Source organism: Schistocerca nitens, chromosome 1, assembly GCF_023898315.1.
Source record: "Schistocerca nitens isolate TAMUIC-IGC-003100 chromosome 1, iqSchNite1.1, whole genome shotgun sequence".
Lineage (NCBI taxonomy): Eukaryota > Metazoa > Arthropoda > Insecta > Orthoptera > Acrididae > Schistocerca > Schistocerca nitens.
In genome coordinates this window covers 1062879196-1062897980 of record NC_064614.1, presented here as the reverse complement: position 1 = coordinate 1062897980, position 18785 = coordinate 1062879196, and the positions used below count along the sequence as shown (strand labels likewise).

The window sequence follows — 18785 nt, the reverse complement described above, 5'->3', positions numbered from 1 at the left end:
CAATAGCTTTCAAGCTCTTGCTCTTTTTTTCCCCTAGTAAAAGTACACACATTCACACACATAGCCACATAGACCCAAATGCACACTCCTGTGGCCATAGTGAGTCTCGCCATGGTGTACATTTGATTATCTTTGTGGTTGTGTGTGAGAATGTGTGTACTTTCACTAGACAAAGAGCAAGAGCATGAAAGCTTCTGACCAAGTTTACATCTAGCGTATGCCGTTTAAAATCTGTGATGCAGACCACTTGCTGGAAAGAGTGAAACATGGTAGAGGGGGAGGGGGAGGGGTTTAGTGATGATTTGGGCAGCCATATCACTGTATTTCATGGGCACCATGGTTACTCTCCAAGGTCGCACTACCACCACAGATTACGTGACCATTTTGGCTGGTCACGTCCATCTCATGCTATGGTGTTTTTTCCCCAATTGTGATGGTGTTTTGCAACATGACATCCTCTGTGTTCACATAACTGACATCGTCCATAGATGATTTTGTGAGCAAGAGGATGAATTGTCAGATCTTGGCTGGCCACCAAGTCACCAGATCTCAATATTATTAAGCCTACTTTGGAGTGAAGAGTGTCTGATTAGTACTCACCTTTCATCATCATTACCTGAACTTGCCATTATTTTGCAGGAAGAATGTATAAGAATCCCCTGAAAAGTATATAGAGTTTCTATTTATCCATTCCGAGATGACTGCAAGCTGTTTTGAATGCCAACTTGTTTCCTGTATCGTATTAGATGTGCTAATGTGTTGTGTTGTTCTTGGTAATTCCATCTTTTTCCTCTCCATATGTTATTACCTAAGTGTTCTCCAAAAAGAAATAATGTAAAAAAATTTCAGAATAAAATAGTGATCATTTTAAAATTTTTGTTCCCTGCAAAACATTGTACTATGTAACCTTCTATAGAACACATTATTATTTGTCAGGAGAAAGATTGGTAGTACAAAAATAAAAATTCTGTAAACAGATAAAGAAGTTGCTTCTTACAAGTGATACATAATACGTGATATTTCCTGTTATCAGGTACTGACACCCAAAATTATGACATCACCATTGTAACCTCACTACTGAAGGCTATGAAGTATGGCTCAGCTGAAGCTCGCCAGCTATTTCCATGTCTTCTGGAGCTACATCGTTTGCCAACTGAACTGTTAGATGAGTTTAAAACTCAGGTAAGTTTCAACTGTTGATATTTCAGGATCAGACATTTTACTTTCCCATATTCTAACTTGATAATAGCTTTTCTCACTGGTGAATGTTGCCTTACTTGGTTCTAAATAAATTCTTAATTTTGGTGTTGTTGTTTACTATTCTCCATTAGGCAATGTGGGATCCGAAGAAGGATCTCACTCCCATTTAGCAGTTACTGCTCTGGGAGTAATTACGGAATGGTTTGTAGAGTAAGTGAAGTGAGAAAATGAGCACTGAATATCTTGGATTCATATCTTTAAGAGGATTACTGTGTTACAATGGTGGAAAGAATGGAATAAAGTATGAAGAAAGTCGTGCCAAGCACTACGTAAAGAAGGTGGGTTGGATGTGGTGTGGGTTTAAGTGGTGGACTACAATTATTATAACTATCGACATTGTATTTATGGTTAAGTAATAAAGGGCTGGAAATATCTGATAAGTGAAATATGAAGTATGAAATCTGAAACGGTTACTGCATATGTTTGGAAACAAATATGTGGTGGGGAAAATGAAAAGGGAATTGAGAAAGAAGACAGGCAAAAGGAGAAGAGGGAGGACAGGAAATCATGATGAAAGATATCCCACTCCTTAACCCCCTCCACACACACACACACACACACACACACACACACACACAGAGCTGAACTGCTACAGTGTGCTAGTGAAGTACATTGTCGGAGCTGTAGTTCTGCAGCTCAGATGGGATGAAGGGTTGTGTTGGATAGAGTGGGGAAGGGAAGAAAGAAGGCAGGGAGTGGAAGGAACGGTAGAGGACTGATGGCTTAATGGTTCGGAAGGAGGCAGCAGGTGCATGGAATAGAAATGTGACATGGAACATGACACAAGTGAGTTCATGTAGTGCCTGATGGTGGTGTTGTGGAGAAGGTGAATGTGAAGGGGAGGCAGAGTGGAGGAAGAAGAGGCTATGGGGAATACGGCGTGTGTGCAAGATCAGTGAAGTTAAAGTCGTGGTGCAGAGTGGAGATGGGTGTGGGATAAGAAGTTGCCGAGATTCATACCAGGGGCAATAAAGCAGAAAAAAGATGTGTTGCAAGGACAGTTCCCATATTTTTGTGTGTTTCTCAGTCACAGAGTGCAATTTATTACTATTGGTAATTTAAGTTTATGATGAATGTCTTCAAGACCCGAGTACAAACCATTATTCAGTCATATCGAGCCAACGTATGTATATCAAACAATGGAGAAGGAAAGTTGCTACTCGCCATATAGCGGAGATGCTGTGTCACAGTAGGCACAACAAAAAGATTCACACAATTATAAACTTATACATCAGTATCTCCGTCCATATCAAACGTACTAACCACCACCAAAACCTCCACTTCGACAGCTGTCACCCATTCCATATCAAGAAGTCCCTTCCGCACAGCCTAGCCATCAGTGGTCATTGCATCTGCATTGAGAAGCAGTCCCTCTCAAAATATACCCAGGGTCTCACTGAAGCCTTCACTGGCTTTAATTACCCTCCCAACCCTGTATAAAAACAAATCTCCCTTGCCTTATCGGAAAGATCTCTCACCACCTCCCAAAGTCCCACAGTCCGGCCACAGAGGAGCATTCCACTCATAACTCAGTACCATGCGGGACTGGAGCAACTGAACTACATTGTCCACCAGGGTTTCGATTACCTCTCGTCATGCCCTTAAATGAGAAATGTCCTGCCTACTATCCTTCCCACCCCTCCTACAGTGGTATTCTGCCGTCCACCGAACCTACACAATCTACTCGTCCATCCTTACACAATCCCTACTCCCAAACCCATACCTCATGGCTCATACACCTGTAGTAGACCTAGATGGAACACCTGTCCCATACATCCTCCTACCACCACCTACTCCAGTCCAGTCGCTAACATCACCTATCCCATCAAAGGCAGGGCCACCTGTGAAACCAGTCATGTGGTTTACAAGCTAAGCTGTAACCACTGTGCTGCATTCTATGTAGGCATGACAACCAACAAGCTGTCTGTCCACATGAATGGCCACTGACAAACAGTGCCCAAGAAACAAGTGGACCACCCTGTTGCTGAACACGCTGCCAAACATGACATTCCCATCTCAGTGACTTCCATGCAATGCATCCTACATACCCATGACCCTCCTGTCCTCAAACTTCATTAGTCAATGTCCTCACACATCCATCTCCCTCCCTGTTCCCATTCCAGCGCTACACAGCTGTCATTTCACCATCACACTCAGTCTTTTAATTTCTTTTTATTTCTCTCCTTTCCGCTACTCCCCCCCCCCCTCCCCACCTTCTCTCCTGCCCTCCGTCTGAACTGCAGCAATTCACTGTCCACCACCCCCACCATACTATTCCTCCCTCTCCCTGTCCTAACCTCCTCCTTACCCCCACCCAGTCGCCATTCTCTTCATGCACTGATGCTGCTGCTCGCATTGTGGTTTCAGGTGTCTGAGACTGCAGTTGTGTGTGTGTGTGTGTGTGTGTGTGTGTGTGTGTGGTAAGTCTTTCTGCTCCCAGGATTGGAATGACTCCTTACCCTCTCCCTTAAAACCCACATCCTTTCGTCCTTCCTTCTCCTTCCCTCTTTCCTGATGAGGCAACAGTTTGTTGCGAAAGCTTGAATTTTGTGTGTATGTTTGTGTTTGTTTGTGTGTCTATCGACGTGCCAGCGCTTTCGTTTGGTAAGTCACATCATCTTTGTTTTTATATATACTATCAGTAACAGAAATATTTTCACTATGAACTGACTTTATATCGTCGACCTTGTGCTGCTGACCAGACACTTCCTTCAAATATGGTAATCAGATGCTTTTATGGACCGCCTGGGTCAGAAGCTATAGTGGGACAGTGCTTCAGACACTTCCTACCATATGGTTTTAATTCTATCCTGTGAATTATTGTAGATGTTCTATTTGCATACCACACACGCTTTGCCTTCCTAATAACATTTGTAAATACATGGCAATATTGTTCGTAATGGGCTATTGTAGCTCAATTGTGACTACTAGTAAAATTTTGATATAATTTCCACTTTGTTCTACATGATATTGTTATCCCACTAATCGGCACCCAGGCTGCCATTTACTGCTTGGTTCTCTAACTATCTGCTCAAAGTAATTTTTGGACAAGACATCCAGAACAATGTCACACAAAACTCTCTCTCTGGCACCAGTTTTAATAGCATAAAACTCCCAATCTATACGTGACAAGTTGAAGTCACCTCCCAGTATCACAACAACATGATCAGGAACATTATAAGTGATTTGTCTGAAGCACTGTCCCACTATAGCTTCTGACCCAGGCGGTCCATAAAAGCATCTGATTACCATATTTGACCAATCTTTGATACTTAGTAAGTAGTGGTAAAGAATATGGTTCAGTTGCTCCTGTCCAGGAAGGTATTGTGTGATGGGGGATGCTCATTTGCAGTTTGTTGTTGGAAGTGGTGGGAGCTTGATGATGTGTGAGAAGATAACACAGGAAAATCAGTTTTGTGAATCTTAATCAGATAACATGTTTGGAGTTTTGAGTGACTAGGACTATTCCCTCTAGCTGGCTCATAAGTAGTTTGACACAGGAAGATGCTGTGTGCTACCCATGGTTGTGCTGTGGATTTGTTTGTGTACTTTCCTTTCATAGAGGAAGTAGCTATAAGTGAAGAAGTAGTCAGTAAAATGTATAAGAAATGAGGTTGTAAGGATCCTGTCCCAGGACCATAACTTCACTCGTCCTATACCCATACTCTCTTCCCCACAGTCTCTTCTTCAGCTTCTGTCTCCTCTTCTGCTTCTGTCTCCTCCTCCCAGTCCACAATCATCATCATTCCCTGCAAAAACTCACTGATATCAGTGCCCAGGATGCATTCGCAACCTGTGCACCAGCTGCCTCCCTCCCAGCCATCAGTCATTTTTCCCAAACTCACACTCTCAACCCCAGGCTCCTTTGTTTGCCCATTCCTCCTGACACAAACGCTCATACCAGCCAACTAGCATACTGCAGCCTGGGGTCAGTATATTGAGTCAGCACAGTTTAGCCATACAGAGGTGTGTGTGTGTGTGTGTGTGTGTGTGTGTGTGTGTGTGTGTGTGTGGCACTGTGGCTACCACAGCCGTGGCAAAACACATCAAGTTAGTTAGGACTAACCATTGTTAGTAAGGACTACCATCAGTTGTCCAGCAAAAATTTTCATTGTCATCATTCCATTCTACAGCTAATGGTACTCCTTATTTGCAATTGCGAATTCATTTGATGTGCTCTACTATTCAGTGAACTGTTACCTTTATTGGGCAGTAAGTTGGTGTATGTGCTGAAAAAATGAGAAAAATATTTGCTCAGTTTCCTGCTTGTTATATCCTACATGGAGCTCTATGGAAATTAGTAGAAGTATTGTGTTTTCAGCAAACCACTTTAGAAGTAGAACTACACAACAATTTTCTGTCATGTTTGACAAAAACAATCACCTGTTTTTGGATGTAACAGCACATTGAGATACTTTTCATATTCAGCTGACTTTGTTCTAAGTTACTTAAAACATTTTTTAATGGAGATCAGTCTCTCTTCTGCCATTTACATGCTTGTAAAGCATGTTACTCTAAATCTCCATAAAGATTCTTTGAAGAATATCATTTTTTATTTCTTTATACATCCATATGCAATATGCATCTTATGATTGTTTTCTGAATATGTGTAATGACTACATATACACAAATAAGCACCGTTCAGATATACACAAATACCTACATATTTTTTCATCCCTTGTGTTACATGTATTTACAACTCATATCTCTATTCTTCTGGAAACAGTATTGATGTATTGTATTGTAATCATGTAGGACCCATATAGTGATCATTCAGAATGCAATTATGCATCAGTGTCACTCATCACACAGCACTATCACTTGAGATTGTTTTATCATATGTCACAGGGGAAGTAACTTAGAAATTTTATGGGTTATGTTTAATTTAATGCTGATGTTTCATAAATTCCTCATTGCTATATTCGCTGTTAACTGTCAGCATTCTTTTTAATTCTTTTTAGACTTGCTTATGTCAGAAGTATGTTGGAGTCTTTGAGGCAAAGTATTGAATAAAAGTTTTGGTTGATACATCATATATTTTTATATCGAGCTGTCCTGTGCATTTCCCTCTAAAATTCTGCTTTTTTTTTTTTGCGCTCATAAATGTAAAATGCTGGAAAGGTAAGATTTTGAGTTCTTTGAAAATTCTGTACTTGATTCCCTTTGGCAAACGCCTTTTATAATTCTTACAGCTCTCATCTGAAGTTAACACATTTGTTGTGCCATGCCCCACTTAGAACCCCATACCTGAGAAAACTAGGCACAACCAAATGAAATCCACACAGTAGTGTTTCTATATAAAACATTTGCTTTTTTTTAAATATTTCTGAATGATTTTCTGATATGAAATGTCTGTCTGTCCATTCTCCCAAGAATTTTGTTTGACAGGTGTCCTAAAGCTTACAGTTGTGGTCATAATAATGCAATAAGAAGCTTTCACATGTTATCCTCTAGTTACGTCAGATAAACAGTATATAAACTACATAATTGTTGACTACTCTAATCATGGACTCTCATACAACAAAAACTTTAAAAATATGAATACCTGCACTTATCATGTCTCTCATGATACAGAACTAATTGGAACAGAAGTTAATAGTATTCTAGGCAAAATATATTGAGGAATGTAATGATCATGTTGTGCCAAAAACATAACTATTAATAAACAGTTTTAAGTAATGCAAATTAAGTAAATACACAGACCTTCCATGAAAAAAATTAAAACTTTTTTACAATTTTAAAGAAGAACTAGTTAGTAAATATGACTGTGCTAATTATCTCTTAATATGGCATCCCATGTTGTCATAATTTGTTAATCATAATCTGGTAAAGAGAAAAAATAAATGGTTTGGAATCTTAAAATGAGAAGGTGCTGTAAAATAAAGTCTCTTTTTCATGTTAGATATAATTCAAGGATTACTACAAGACTGATCTATTTTTAGTATCAGACATCAGGTGTAAAATTGCAATCACATAAAGTAAAGTTAAATTAATTTGAAATGGAGACATTTTGAACATCCTAAGAAAATGGAGAGATTGATATACCCAAGTTAAATAGCTATTTACATTGTTTTCCTGCTAGAATGGGAATGTAATTGGAGTTATCAAGAAATGAAAACTTGTTCAAAGGGAAAAGAGTAAGACTAAAGAATTTTCACATCAAATATTTAATGTATATATATGCATAAAGTAAAGGAATAGCAGATGAAAATTGTAAATTTAAAGAGATGGAACAATAGATATAAAATACCTATAAGATGCTATTTCTTGGGTTAAAAACACGCAGCTAAAGAGATTGAAAAGAAAAGGAACAGAGATAGAAAAAGAGAACCAAAATAAATGAGGGGCAGGAGGAAGAATAATAAGAACAAAATGTCCTTCAGCACAACAAACTTATACTTTTGTCAAATATGAGACTGCAATTATGAATCAGTTTCAGAAACTGCACATACATGAGACACTAACTAGATGTTTAAACAGTGTGATAGTGGTTTGGGAGGCAAGTGTTTCAGATACTTGAGATGTATAGAAAAAAAAAAGAATTGTTTAAAATGCATAGCACACTGACAAAAATTGAATAGGATTGGCAATAAGAAGGAATGGATATTAGTGTGAAGCATATTGAGACATGTAATGTTTTTCTCATTGATTTAAGAAAATAAAAACCATTATTTTCAACGCAAGCAAGCAGACATTGTCACTAGCACATTGGCTTCACATTCAGGACAGGGATTCAGATACGCATACATTCATCCAGATTTAGGTTTATTCCCCATCCTTGTTGCCCCGAGCTTTGTGCTCTGCCACTAATGATATCTTTGATGGGACTCTACATCATAATATTGTATTGTTCTTCAGTACAGCCCACATATTTACATATATTCAGAATATATTTCACATACTTTTGAAGGCACTGCAGTGGATCAACAAATGAATAGTTATTCATAATGCTTGTAATTAATTTTATAAACTTGAAATAAATGAGAAAGAGATGTGTATTCTCTTGTAGCAGACAATATACATTGATTAAAATGTCAATTAATAGCCGCATATGCCATAGTTTGTAGATAAATATATCCATGGTTAATGAATGACCAAGGCCATGGAAAGCTGAAATGATAGCAGTTACTTTCATTGTCACAGAAGTAATTTTGTAAGTTCAAAGACAAAACTGGTTACTTTAGCCATTGTGCATTTGAATCTCAGTACATAACTTATTAATGAAAATAATCAATTTTTGAAAATAAAATATAATTGCATACATAAAAAAATTTACTCGCCAAGCAACAGTGACAGAAAACACACAAAAGTTATGCAAATGTGTAAGCGTTCAGAGCCAGTGGCTCCTTTTTCTGCGCAGAAGGCTTGAATGGGAAGAAAGAGTGATGAGGGAAAAGGACTGGCAAGTTCTAGGAAATGACGAGAGTTATGCAAAAGTACCCCAGAACCATGGGTCAGGGGCCTGCTAAATTCTGAAACCTGGAATATCTTCACTGTGATTTTGTATGTAATTTCTTTATAAACTCCATGTATGTGTCTGGAAAAGCAAGGAAATCATTCAGGGAATGATGAATCATTAGTGTGAGATTAACTGAAAGTGGTGGTTTTGGTTTGATTTTATTGATTATGTTGTTGTTGTTGTTGTTGTTGTTGTTTTGGTCTTCAGTCCTGAGACTGGTTTGATGCAGCTCTCCATGCTACTCTACCTGTACAAGCTTCTTCATCTCCCAGTACTTACTGCAACGTACATCCTTCTGAATCTTCTTAGTGTATTCATCTCTTGGTCTCCCTCTACGATTTTTACCCTCCACGCTGCCCTCCAATACTAAATTGGTGATCCCTTGATGTCTCAGAACATGTTATACAAACCGATCCCTTCTTCTTGTCAAGTTGTGCCACAAACTCCTCTTCTCCTCAATTCTATTCAATACCTTCTCATCAGTTACATGATCTACCCATCTAATCTTCAGCATTCTTCTGTAGCACCATATTTCGAAAACTTCTATTCCCTTCTTGTCTAAACTATTTATCGTTCATGTTTCACTTCCATCCAAGGCTACACTCCATACAAATACTTTCAGAAACGACTTCCTGATGCTTAAATCTATACTCAATGTTAACAAATTTCTCTTCTTCAGAAATGCTTTCCTTGCCATTGCCAGTCTACATTTTATATCCTCTCTACTTCGACCATCATCAGTTATTTTGCTCCCCAAATAGCAAAACTCCTTTACTACTTTAAGTGTCTCATTTCCTAATCTAATTCCCTCACATCACCCAAGTTAATTCGACTACATACCATTATCCTCGTTTTGCTTTTGTTGATGTTCATCTTATATCCTCCTTCCAAGACATTGTCCATTCCGTTCAACTGCTCTTCCAGGTCCTTTGCTGTCTCTGACGGAATTACAATTCTTACAGTTTCTTCTCCATGGATTTTAATTCCTACTCAGAATTTTTCTTTTGTTTCCTTTACTGCTTGCTCAATATACAGATTGAATAACATCGGGGAGAGGCTACAACCCTGTCTCACTCCCTTCCCAACCACTGCTTCTCTTTTGTGCCCCTCGACTCTTATAACTAGACCGCGGATTTTAGGTAAAAACCTATTTTGTTCCTGAGTTCCTATCTTCATAAAAATTTCTACTTATGCGTTTCATGACTATTTACACTTAATAGCGTTAATTCTATAGGACCTAAAAAAGCCTATTTCGACATTAGTGCCTATTTTTGCCTATTTCGGCTATAATATCCTGAAAAAGTGCCTGTTTCATCATATAAGACAGTGGCCCCAAGTTTTTCCACACTATACAACAGATGGAAAAAAATATTTTCTGCCCAGCGTGCAGCAAGGTGGCTACTTGATATGTGCTCATGCTTCGTATTTGCCTAACACATCGGTCTTTTTTTATTTCTTTATATCACTATCCCTGTTAATACCAAATACTCTTTATAGGTGTTTTTCTTATGTAAAAAATAGATCACGGATCGTTAGGTTAAAACCTATTTTTTTCCTAAGCTCCAATTTCATGACTAACTAAACTGTATACCGTTAGTTCTATAGGACCTAAAATTGAGTATTTCGATGTTGACGCCTAATTTTGCCTATTTCAGCATCAAAATCCTAAAAAGTACCTATTTCGTTAATCTGGAATAGAGTTCTTGTGTTTTTAAAGATTAGAAAAAGGAAGTAAACTTAGGGCTTTACGTCTCGTCCAAGGCGAAGGTCGTTAGAGACTGTTTACAATTCCTTTGCTTGCCTTACTACCAACAGCACTCGGCACGGTTGAATGGTCATCCATCCAAGTACGCGCCGAGTGCGTCAGTGCTTAACTTCGGTGAGCGAATGGGAACCGGTCAAAGATTTGAGTTACATATTAGAATCGAATGTGGGAGTACTAAATGTTATATTTGAAAGTATTTCGTTCGTAGGATTCTGGCCAGCTGTGTATTTTCGCAAAGAAATGGTTTCATAGGCCTTAAGCTGAGCACGGATTAAAAAATCACAATGTTAATCGTAGACGCCCTCTATAGCTAAATTACTGCCCTTCGCGCATTTTCTCGCTGCTGTCTACAGGCAGTCCTATCAAACTACTCTGTTTCGTGAAAGATATTACACGTGAATTTTGCGGTTCGAAAAATAATTTGCCAGTAGTGAGATGTTTTCATCTGAAGCACCGGTAGATTCCGTTCGCTTGTTCAGAAGGGGCGGCCATCTGTCAGGTGCCATATGTCCAGCAACGAGTACGGTACTTCTCGTACCGTTCCCATGCACCGTAGGAAAAAACAGGTCATCGTTCACTTTTTCCCAGCGAAAATAAATTAGTACATTGTGTAGCGACCGACGTGTTACTCACGTTCTAAGTGCAAAATAAATTCTTATTTCTGTGTGAGAATACTATGCAATGCCGAAAACAGCTAGTTCAATGTCTACTCATATAAGGCAGTGGCTGCAAGATTTTCCGCATTATGCAACAGATGGGAAAATTATTTTCTGCCAAGCATGCAACAAGGAGATTAGTTGATGTTTTTCTTAGACTTCTTATTTTCCTGTCACTTAGGATTCTTTTTTATCACCATCCTTTAGTAATATGAAATACTCTTTATGTGTGATTCTAAACTGCATTTCCCTTTTCTCTCGTATTAGGTTTCGAGTGTTAAGAAATCTCACTTAACTCCACATGCAGATGGAATCGCACATAAAGCTAATGTTGAACGAAAGTCAAAATTGAAGCAAACTATTTAACCAATAAATCTGGTGAATCCTCCGGAAAAAAAAAAAAAAAAGTTCTGCAGTGATTTATGTCGTGCACTTGTGGCAGCAAACATCCCCTTACGGAAACTAGAAAATCTTATTTTCAGAGGTTTTCTTGAGAAGTACTGCCATCAGTCTATTCCTGCAGAGTCAACTTTACGTAAGAATTATGTGGATTCAGCTTACAATGCTGCATTGCACAGAATCCAAGAAGATGTTGGAGAATCTTGTATATGGATTTCTGTGGATGAAACTACTGACAGTCTTGGCCGTTACATTGCAAACCTGATTACTGGCAACCTAGATCCAGATGCTCCATCCAGGGCTCATTTAATTTACTCAAAACAGCTTGCAAAAACTAACCAACAAACAATAGCACAGTTTGTGAACAATGGGCTTAAGGTGCTATACCCAAACGGACTGGATGAGAATAAGGTGCTACTGGCCGTCACTGATGTTGCTTCATATGTGATAGCAGCGTTTCAACTATTAAAAGTATTCTACCCATTGATGCTGCACGGAACTTGTGTAGTGCATGGGATCAACCGCATAGCAGAGCAAGTAAAGTAAATAAAGTAATATCTATGGTGAATAAAGTTTTTGTTAAGGCACCATCAAGAATACAGGCATTCAAAGAACAGCTTCCAGATGTCCCATTGCCGCCAGAGCCTGTTGTCACCCGCTGGGGCACGTGGCTGATAGCAGCAGAATACTATAGTACGCATCTCTCAGCTGTCCAGAAGGTGGTTGAAAATATACCGGAGGATGCTGCATCTGTAACTGCAGCAATGGAGTTACTCAAAGATTCTTCTTTAAAACGGGACTTACCTTACATTAGGGCCCACTACACATATATAGCAAGAATAATTTCACAATTAGAAAGCTCAGGGAGGCCTATCTACAACAATATTTCTTTGCTTGAAGAAGTCAAAATGAAAATTAAGGGAGCGCCAGGTGAATTAGGAGAAAAAGTACGGGCAAAAATTCAAATGGTTTTGTAGAAGAACACTGGCCTGAAGGAGTTGTGTGCAGCTGCCGACATATTTAGTGGAAAATCCAGCACTCCTGACTGCAGCATTCCTGTCCAACATGTGCCGAAAATGAAGTACGCCCCTGTCACATCTGTTGATGTAGAACATTCTTTTTCAGCGTATAAATTGATTCTGACTGACAAGAGCCACAGTTGCTCACTAGAAAACCTAGAAAAGATTTTGGTTATTTATTGTGAAGCCAACTATGGTCAGAATATGTGAAACTACGAATGTATTAATTAAACCATTGCCACATCTTTTTTACAGAGATCTTTATCTTGCAGGAACTCAATAAATATTTGGAGTTATGTTCAACATTAATGTTGTAGATTGCTGTGCTCTGTAACTGTGTAAATATTCATTCTCCTTGTTTTAATGACTAATAAGATGTTCATACTGTCAACACTGTGTATTTTAATTTATTTTTATTTTCTCTGCATCATTTTTATTAGAGCCTATTTTAGGTTTTATATAGTCCAAATGAACTACGGAAGGAGCCTATTTTAGGTGCCTAAAACACACTTTTTTACGACCTAAAAATCTGTCGTCTACTTACAACTGCCATCTGGTTAGTATACAAATTGTAAATAGCCTTTTGCTCCCTGTGTTTTACCCCTGCCAACTTTAGAATTTGAAAGAGAGTATTCCAGTCAACATTGTCAAAAGCTTTCTCTAAGTCTACAAATGCTAGGAATGTAGGTTTGCCTTTCCTTAATCTAGCTTCTAAGAGAAGTCGTAGGGTCAGTATTGCCTCACGTGTTCCAATATTTCTACGGAATCCAAACTGATCTTCCCCAAGGTCGGCTTCTACCAGTTTTGCCATTCGTCTGTAAAGAATTCGCGTTAGTATTTTGCAGCTGTGACTTATTAAACTGATAGTTCGGTAATTTTCACATCTGTCAACACCTGCTTTCTTTGGGATTGGAATTATTATATTCTTCTTGAAGTCTGAGGGTATTTCGCCTGTCTCATACATCTTGCTCACCAGATGGTAGAGTTTTGTCATGACTGGCTCTCCCAAGGCCATCAGTAGTTCTAATGGAATGTTGTCTATTCCCGGGGCCTTGTTTTGACTCAGGTATTTCAGTGCTCTGTCAAACTCTTCACGCAGTATCTTATCTCCCATTTCGTCTTCATCTACATCCTCTTCCATTTCCATAATATTGTCCTCAAGTACATCGCCCTTGTATAAACCCTCTATATACTCCTTCCACCTTTCTGCCTTCCCTTCTTTGCTTAGAACTGGGTTGCCATCTGAGCTCTTGATATTCATACAAGTGGTTCTCTTCTCTCCAAAGGTCTCTCTAATTTTCCTGTAGGCAGTATCTATCTTACCCCTAGTGAGACAAGCCTCTACATCCTTACATTTGTCCTCTAGCCATCCCTGCTTATCCATTTTGCACTTCCTGTCGATCTCATTTTTGAGACGTTTGTATTCCTTTTTGCCTGCTTCATTTACTGCATTTTTATATTTTCTCCTTTCATCAATTAAATTCAATATTTCTTCTGTTACCCAAGGATTTCTATTAGCCCTCGTCTTTTTGCCTACTTGATCGTCTGCTGCCTTCACTACTTCATCCCTCAGAGCTACCCATTCTTCTTGTACTGTATTTCTTTCCCCCATTCCTGTCAATTGTTCCCTTATGCTCTCCCTGAAACTCTCTACAACCTCTGGTTCTTTCAGTTTATCCAGGTCCCATCTCCTTAAATTCCCACTTTTTTGCAGTTTCTTCAGTTTTAATCTACAGTTCATAACCAATAGATTGTGGTCAGAGTCCACATCTGCCCCTGGAAATGTCTTACAATTTAAAATCTGGTTCCTAAATCTCTGTCTTACCATTATATAATCTATCTGATACCTTCTAGTATCTCCAGGATTCTTCCATGTATACAACCTTCTTTCATGATTCTTGAACCAAGTGTTAGCTATGATTAAGTTATGCTCGGTGCAAAACTCTACCAGGCGGCTTCCTCTTTCATTTCTTAGCCCCAATCCATATTCACCTACTATGTTTCCTTCTCTCCCTATTCCTATTATCGAATTCTAGTCACTCATGACTATTAAATTTTCGTTTCCTTTCACTACCTGAATAATTTCGTTTATCTCATCATACATTTCATCATCATCTGCAGTGCTAGTTGGCATATGCACTTGTACTACTGTAGTAGGTGTGGGCTTCGTGTCTGTCTTGGCCATATAATGCGTTCACTATGCTGGTTGTAGTAGCTTACCCGCACTCTTACTTTTTATTTATTTTTTTTTTTCTCATTATTAAACATACTCCTGCATTACCCCTATTTGATTTTGTATTTATAACCCTGTATTCACCTGACCTAAAGTCTTGTTCCTCCTGTCACCGAACTTCACTAATTCCCACTATATCTAACTTTAATTTATCCATTTCCCTTTTTAAATTTTCTAACCTACCTGCCCGATTAAGGGATCTGACATTCCACGTTCCAATCCATAGAACGCCAGTTTTCTTTTTCCTGATGACGAAGTCCTCCTGAGTAGTCCCCGCCCGGAGATCCGAATGGGGGACTATTTTACCTCCGGAATATTTTACCCAAGAGGATGCCATCATCATTTAATCATACAGTAAAGCTGCATGCCCTCGGGAGAAATTACGGCTGTAGTTTCCCCTTGCTTTCAGCTGTTCGCAGTACCAGCACAGCAAGGCCGTTGTGGTTAGTGTTACAAGGCCAGATCAGTCAATCATCCAAACTGTTGCCCCTGCAACTACTGAAAAGGCTGCTGCCCCTCTTCAGGAACCACACGTTTGTCTTACCTCTCAACAGGTACCCCTCCATTGTTGTTGCACCTATGGTACGGCCACCTGTATAGCTGAGGCACGCCAGCCTCCCCACCAACGGCAAGGTCCATGGTTCATGGGGGGTTATTGATGATGTGAATATAATAAATATAGTGATGACCACTCACCTGGTAATTGCATCAGAGCTCCGTTGTCTTCAGAGCTAAAGTGGCAGTGGTGGGCAAGAATTCTTCACCATTAAGATTCCAATATCAGGCACAGGCCATTAATCATATTTTTGTATGTCAAATAAATAAAGCTACAGAAATTAGTGCACAATTGTGAATACTATGTTACACCACTGAAAGAACTTGGGATATATAACAAAACCTGGAGAGTTGTTAAGCTAAAACTGCTTTCGAATTTAGTGTTTATTCTTATTTTGCTTTGTGTTACGCTAGCATATTGATAATGCTCTCAACATTTTCCCCTAGCATTTTATTCCTAATATGTAAAATGTTTTTGTTGGTAATGCTATTGTTGTTGTTATAATCATCACTATTATTGGCATCATCATCTCTCTTTCCTCAGAGTGCCTCTGTCCCTGAGTGGATGTTTCTTGGATGGGTGAGCCAGATTTTGGCTTCTTTGGACTCGTCTGTGGGGATTGCCTTACATGAGCTTGTAATTCGTATGGCGAAAGCCTATCCACGAGCTCTAGTTTATGCTTTTAAAGTTAGTGCCAAAAAGTACACATTTGATGAGATCTCAGAAACCAGTGAATCTGCCAGAATCATTGTAGACAGGTTGGTAATGTCGGTTATAGTTATAATTCTTTAGCTCACTTTCAGTGCTCTCATAAATAAAACATTTTATCCTATGTATTTACAAATAATTTATTGTCTGTTTCATGTTGAACAGATTAAAGACCATCCTGTTAAGCGACACCATTGTGGAAGAATTTACAAATGCATTTTCTTGGCTGTGTTTGCCACATATATTGTTGGGCAATGAACTCAAAAATTTATCTCAGCTTTTAGAAGCTGGAGTGGCAAACTTAAATCAGTTCAAAATTGAATTTCAAGAAATGTTGAACAGATTGTTTGTGTCACGAAGGAAGAAGACTTCACAAGGCAATAGTGCATTATGTGGTGAGATTTTCAGAGAAATTGATAAATATTATCCAGATGAAAACAAAAGAAGTTCAAAATCTCAGATTCAGAAAGGTGAAATACACTTGGGTGCAGTATTAACGGTATGTGGAACAGTGTATAAAAATTACTACTAGCTATAAATCGACTTACGTCAATTTGACATTCAAATGTTACCTTATATACCCTGTGCAAAACACATCTGCATGTGTCACGTTTCACACATTGATTGTTTCCATAAACTATATTCAGTCATTAACAATAAATTTTACAATAGGAATTTGTGTACCTAATGCCAAAAGAGTTTAAGAGCGACAAGCGGCCTGTATATTTTAATAGATTTGGGAGTGGAAAGACCTGGTGGAATGTAAACAATTTAAGGAGTGAACATAACAACTCACTGTAATAGGAATGCTGCATGGGCACCTGTTCCGACAAGCTAATGTAGTGTGCAGTGATGAGATGGTGTGGATTAGGGGGAGGAGACAGAACAGAGTGAGTGAAGACTGCAGGAAAGAAGGTGTGGGTGTGGCGTACATGAAGTCAGGGTCCAAGGGCAGGGGTGGAGATGGGTATGGGGCAAGGGGCTAGTTGGGACTGGGGCCAGGATGATTATGGATATAAAGGATGTGCTGAATGAACAGTTTCCAATTACATAATTCAGAAAAGATGATGGGAAAGACCCAGTTAGCACAATTTGTAAAGTCATTGAAATTGAACGTTTTGTGCTCGGCTGTGTTTCCTTCCATTGGGCAATCAGTTCTGTCCAGAATGAGATTTTCACTCTGCAGTGGAGTGTGCGCTGATATGAAACTTCCTGGCAGATAAAAACTGTGCGCCGGACCAAGACTCGAACTCGGGACCTTTGCCTTTCGTGGGCAAGTGCTCTACCATCTGAGCTACCCAAGCACGACTCATGCCTTGTCCTCACAGCTTTACTTCTACCTTCCAAACTTTACAGAAGCTCTGCTGCGAACCTTTCTTTCTTATGAACAGTTCTGTCTTGAAGAAGTTGTTTAACTTCCCTGAAGACTTCCCCCTAATGTTGCTTCTGATCATCTTGAAGCATTCATGGCACAAACTTAGTTACAATCCTTCTCATGTTCGATGTTCTGACATGTCTGTGTGCTACCTAACAGTATCAATTCACTCACTTTCTGAACATTTTCAAGTGCAATTCCAGTTGACATATGAGCGCATTGGTCATCATTGAGCAATATTCACCCATTACGGAAACTCTTAAATTGTCAATAATTTTGTATCTGACCTAAAGTGTTGTCTTCAAAAACTTGCTTCAACATTTTCTGCATTTAGACAGCAGTTTTCCCATGTTTAAATCAAAACTGTATACAGACACGCTGCTTTACCTGGTTAGCCATTGCAAAACTGTTAACTCACATAATCACAATCACAGTAATGGAATATGCTCACATACCACTAAGCAAACCACTCAACTCAGTTAGTTAGTTACATGTCCCACAGATTATGTGAACTGAAATAATGTGGAACAGTACAGTTTACATTACTAGTGTTAACATTAATAAAAACTTTTTTTTGCTGGCTACCATCTTTTAAATACAAATTTGTCAACAGAACATAAGGAGTTGTCCAGGAGAAATAATTTTAAATTGGATATATAACTTGATTTGCTATCTCTATTTTTGCTTTCTGTTATTGTGCAAATGATCAAAAATTTTTGTTGCTGCATGTTGAACCCACCTGTGAGCCACTTATAGCTTTAACAAGGGTTAATAAAGGTCATTTTTGTCTCTAGTGTTATAGGTATGTACGTTACTGTTCTTCTCAAATGGTGATGGATAATTAATGACAAATTTCATTGACGAATATATGTATTCTGACGGCACACTTCAAATGCTTAGCTCCTTGAAAAAGTACCTACATGACTTTCATGGATAAACACCACATATTACTCTTAGCACTCACTTTTGTGCAATCAGTAGTTTCTTTCTGAGTCATGAGTTACCTCTGAAAATTATTCTGTATAACAATCCGGCCACTACGTGCCCCACTGAGTCAAGGATGATCTATCAGGAGATCACAACCAGTATTTCAGTGTACTCATAGCCATTTGTATGCAAAATTGAAATTTCAAGAACTTTTGGATACAACCTCATAATTGTACACAGTAAGTTTGAATACATATTAGTGCTAAAGTTTCCCAATTTACAAATTTTGACTAATATCAATATACCATTCTAAAGTTTTAACTATGAACAAAGCTTTACCATCACTGTATATGCTTCTGATGCATTGTTAGTACGATAACTAAATTCGTATTACAAAAACACTGTGTGTTAAATTGTGCACAGTTGAG

General features: G+C 38.7%; 1 protein-coding gene across 1 annotated transcript in view; it reads left to right on the top strand.

Moving 5' to 3' along the window:
- The window catches only part of LOC126226731 (DNA-dependent protein kinase catalytic subunit-like), a 563510-nt gene that overhangs the window by 472969 nt on the left and 71756 nt on the right, over positions 1-18785 (top strand). Inside the window, exons 46-48 of the mRNA XM_049942233.1 lie at positions 1034-1182; positions 15891-16105; positions 16221-16554. Of these exons, the coding sequence (XP_049798190.1) occupies positions 1034-1182; positions 15891-16105; positions 16221-16554 (698 nt within the window). The remainder of the gene's footprint in view (positions 1-1033; positions 1183-15890; positions 16106-16220; positions 16555-18785) is intronic.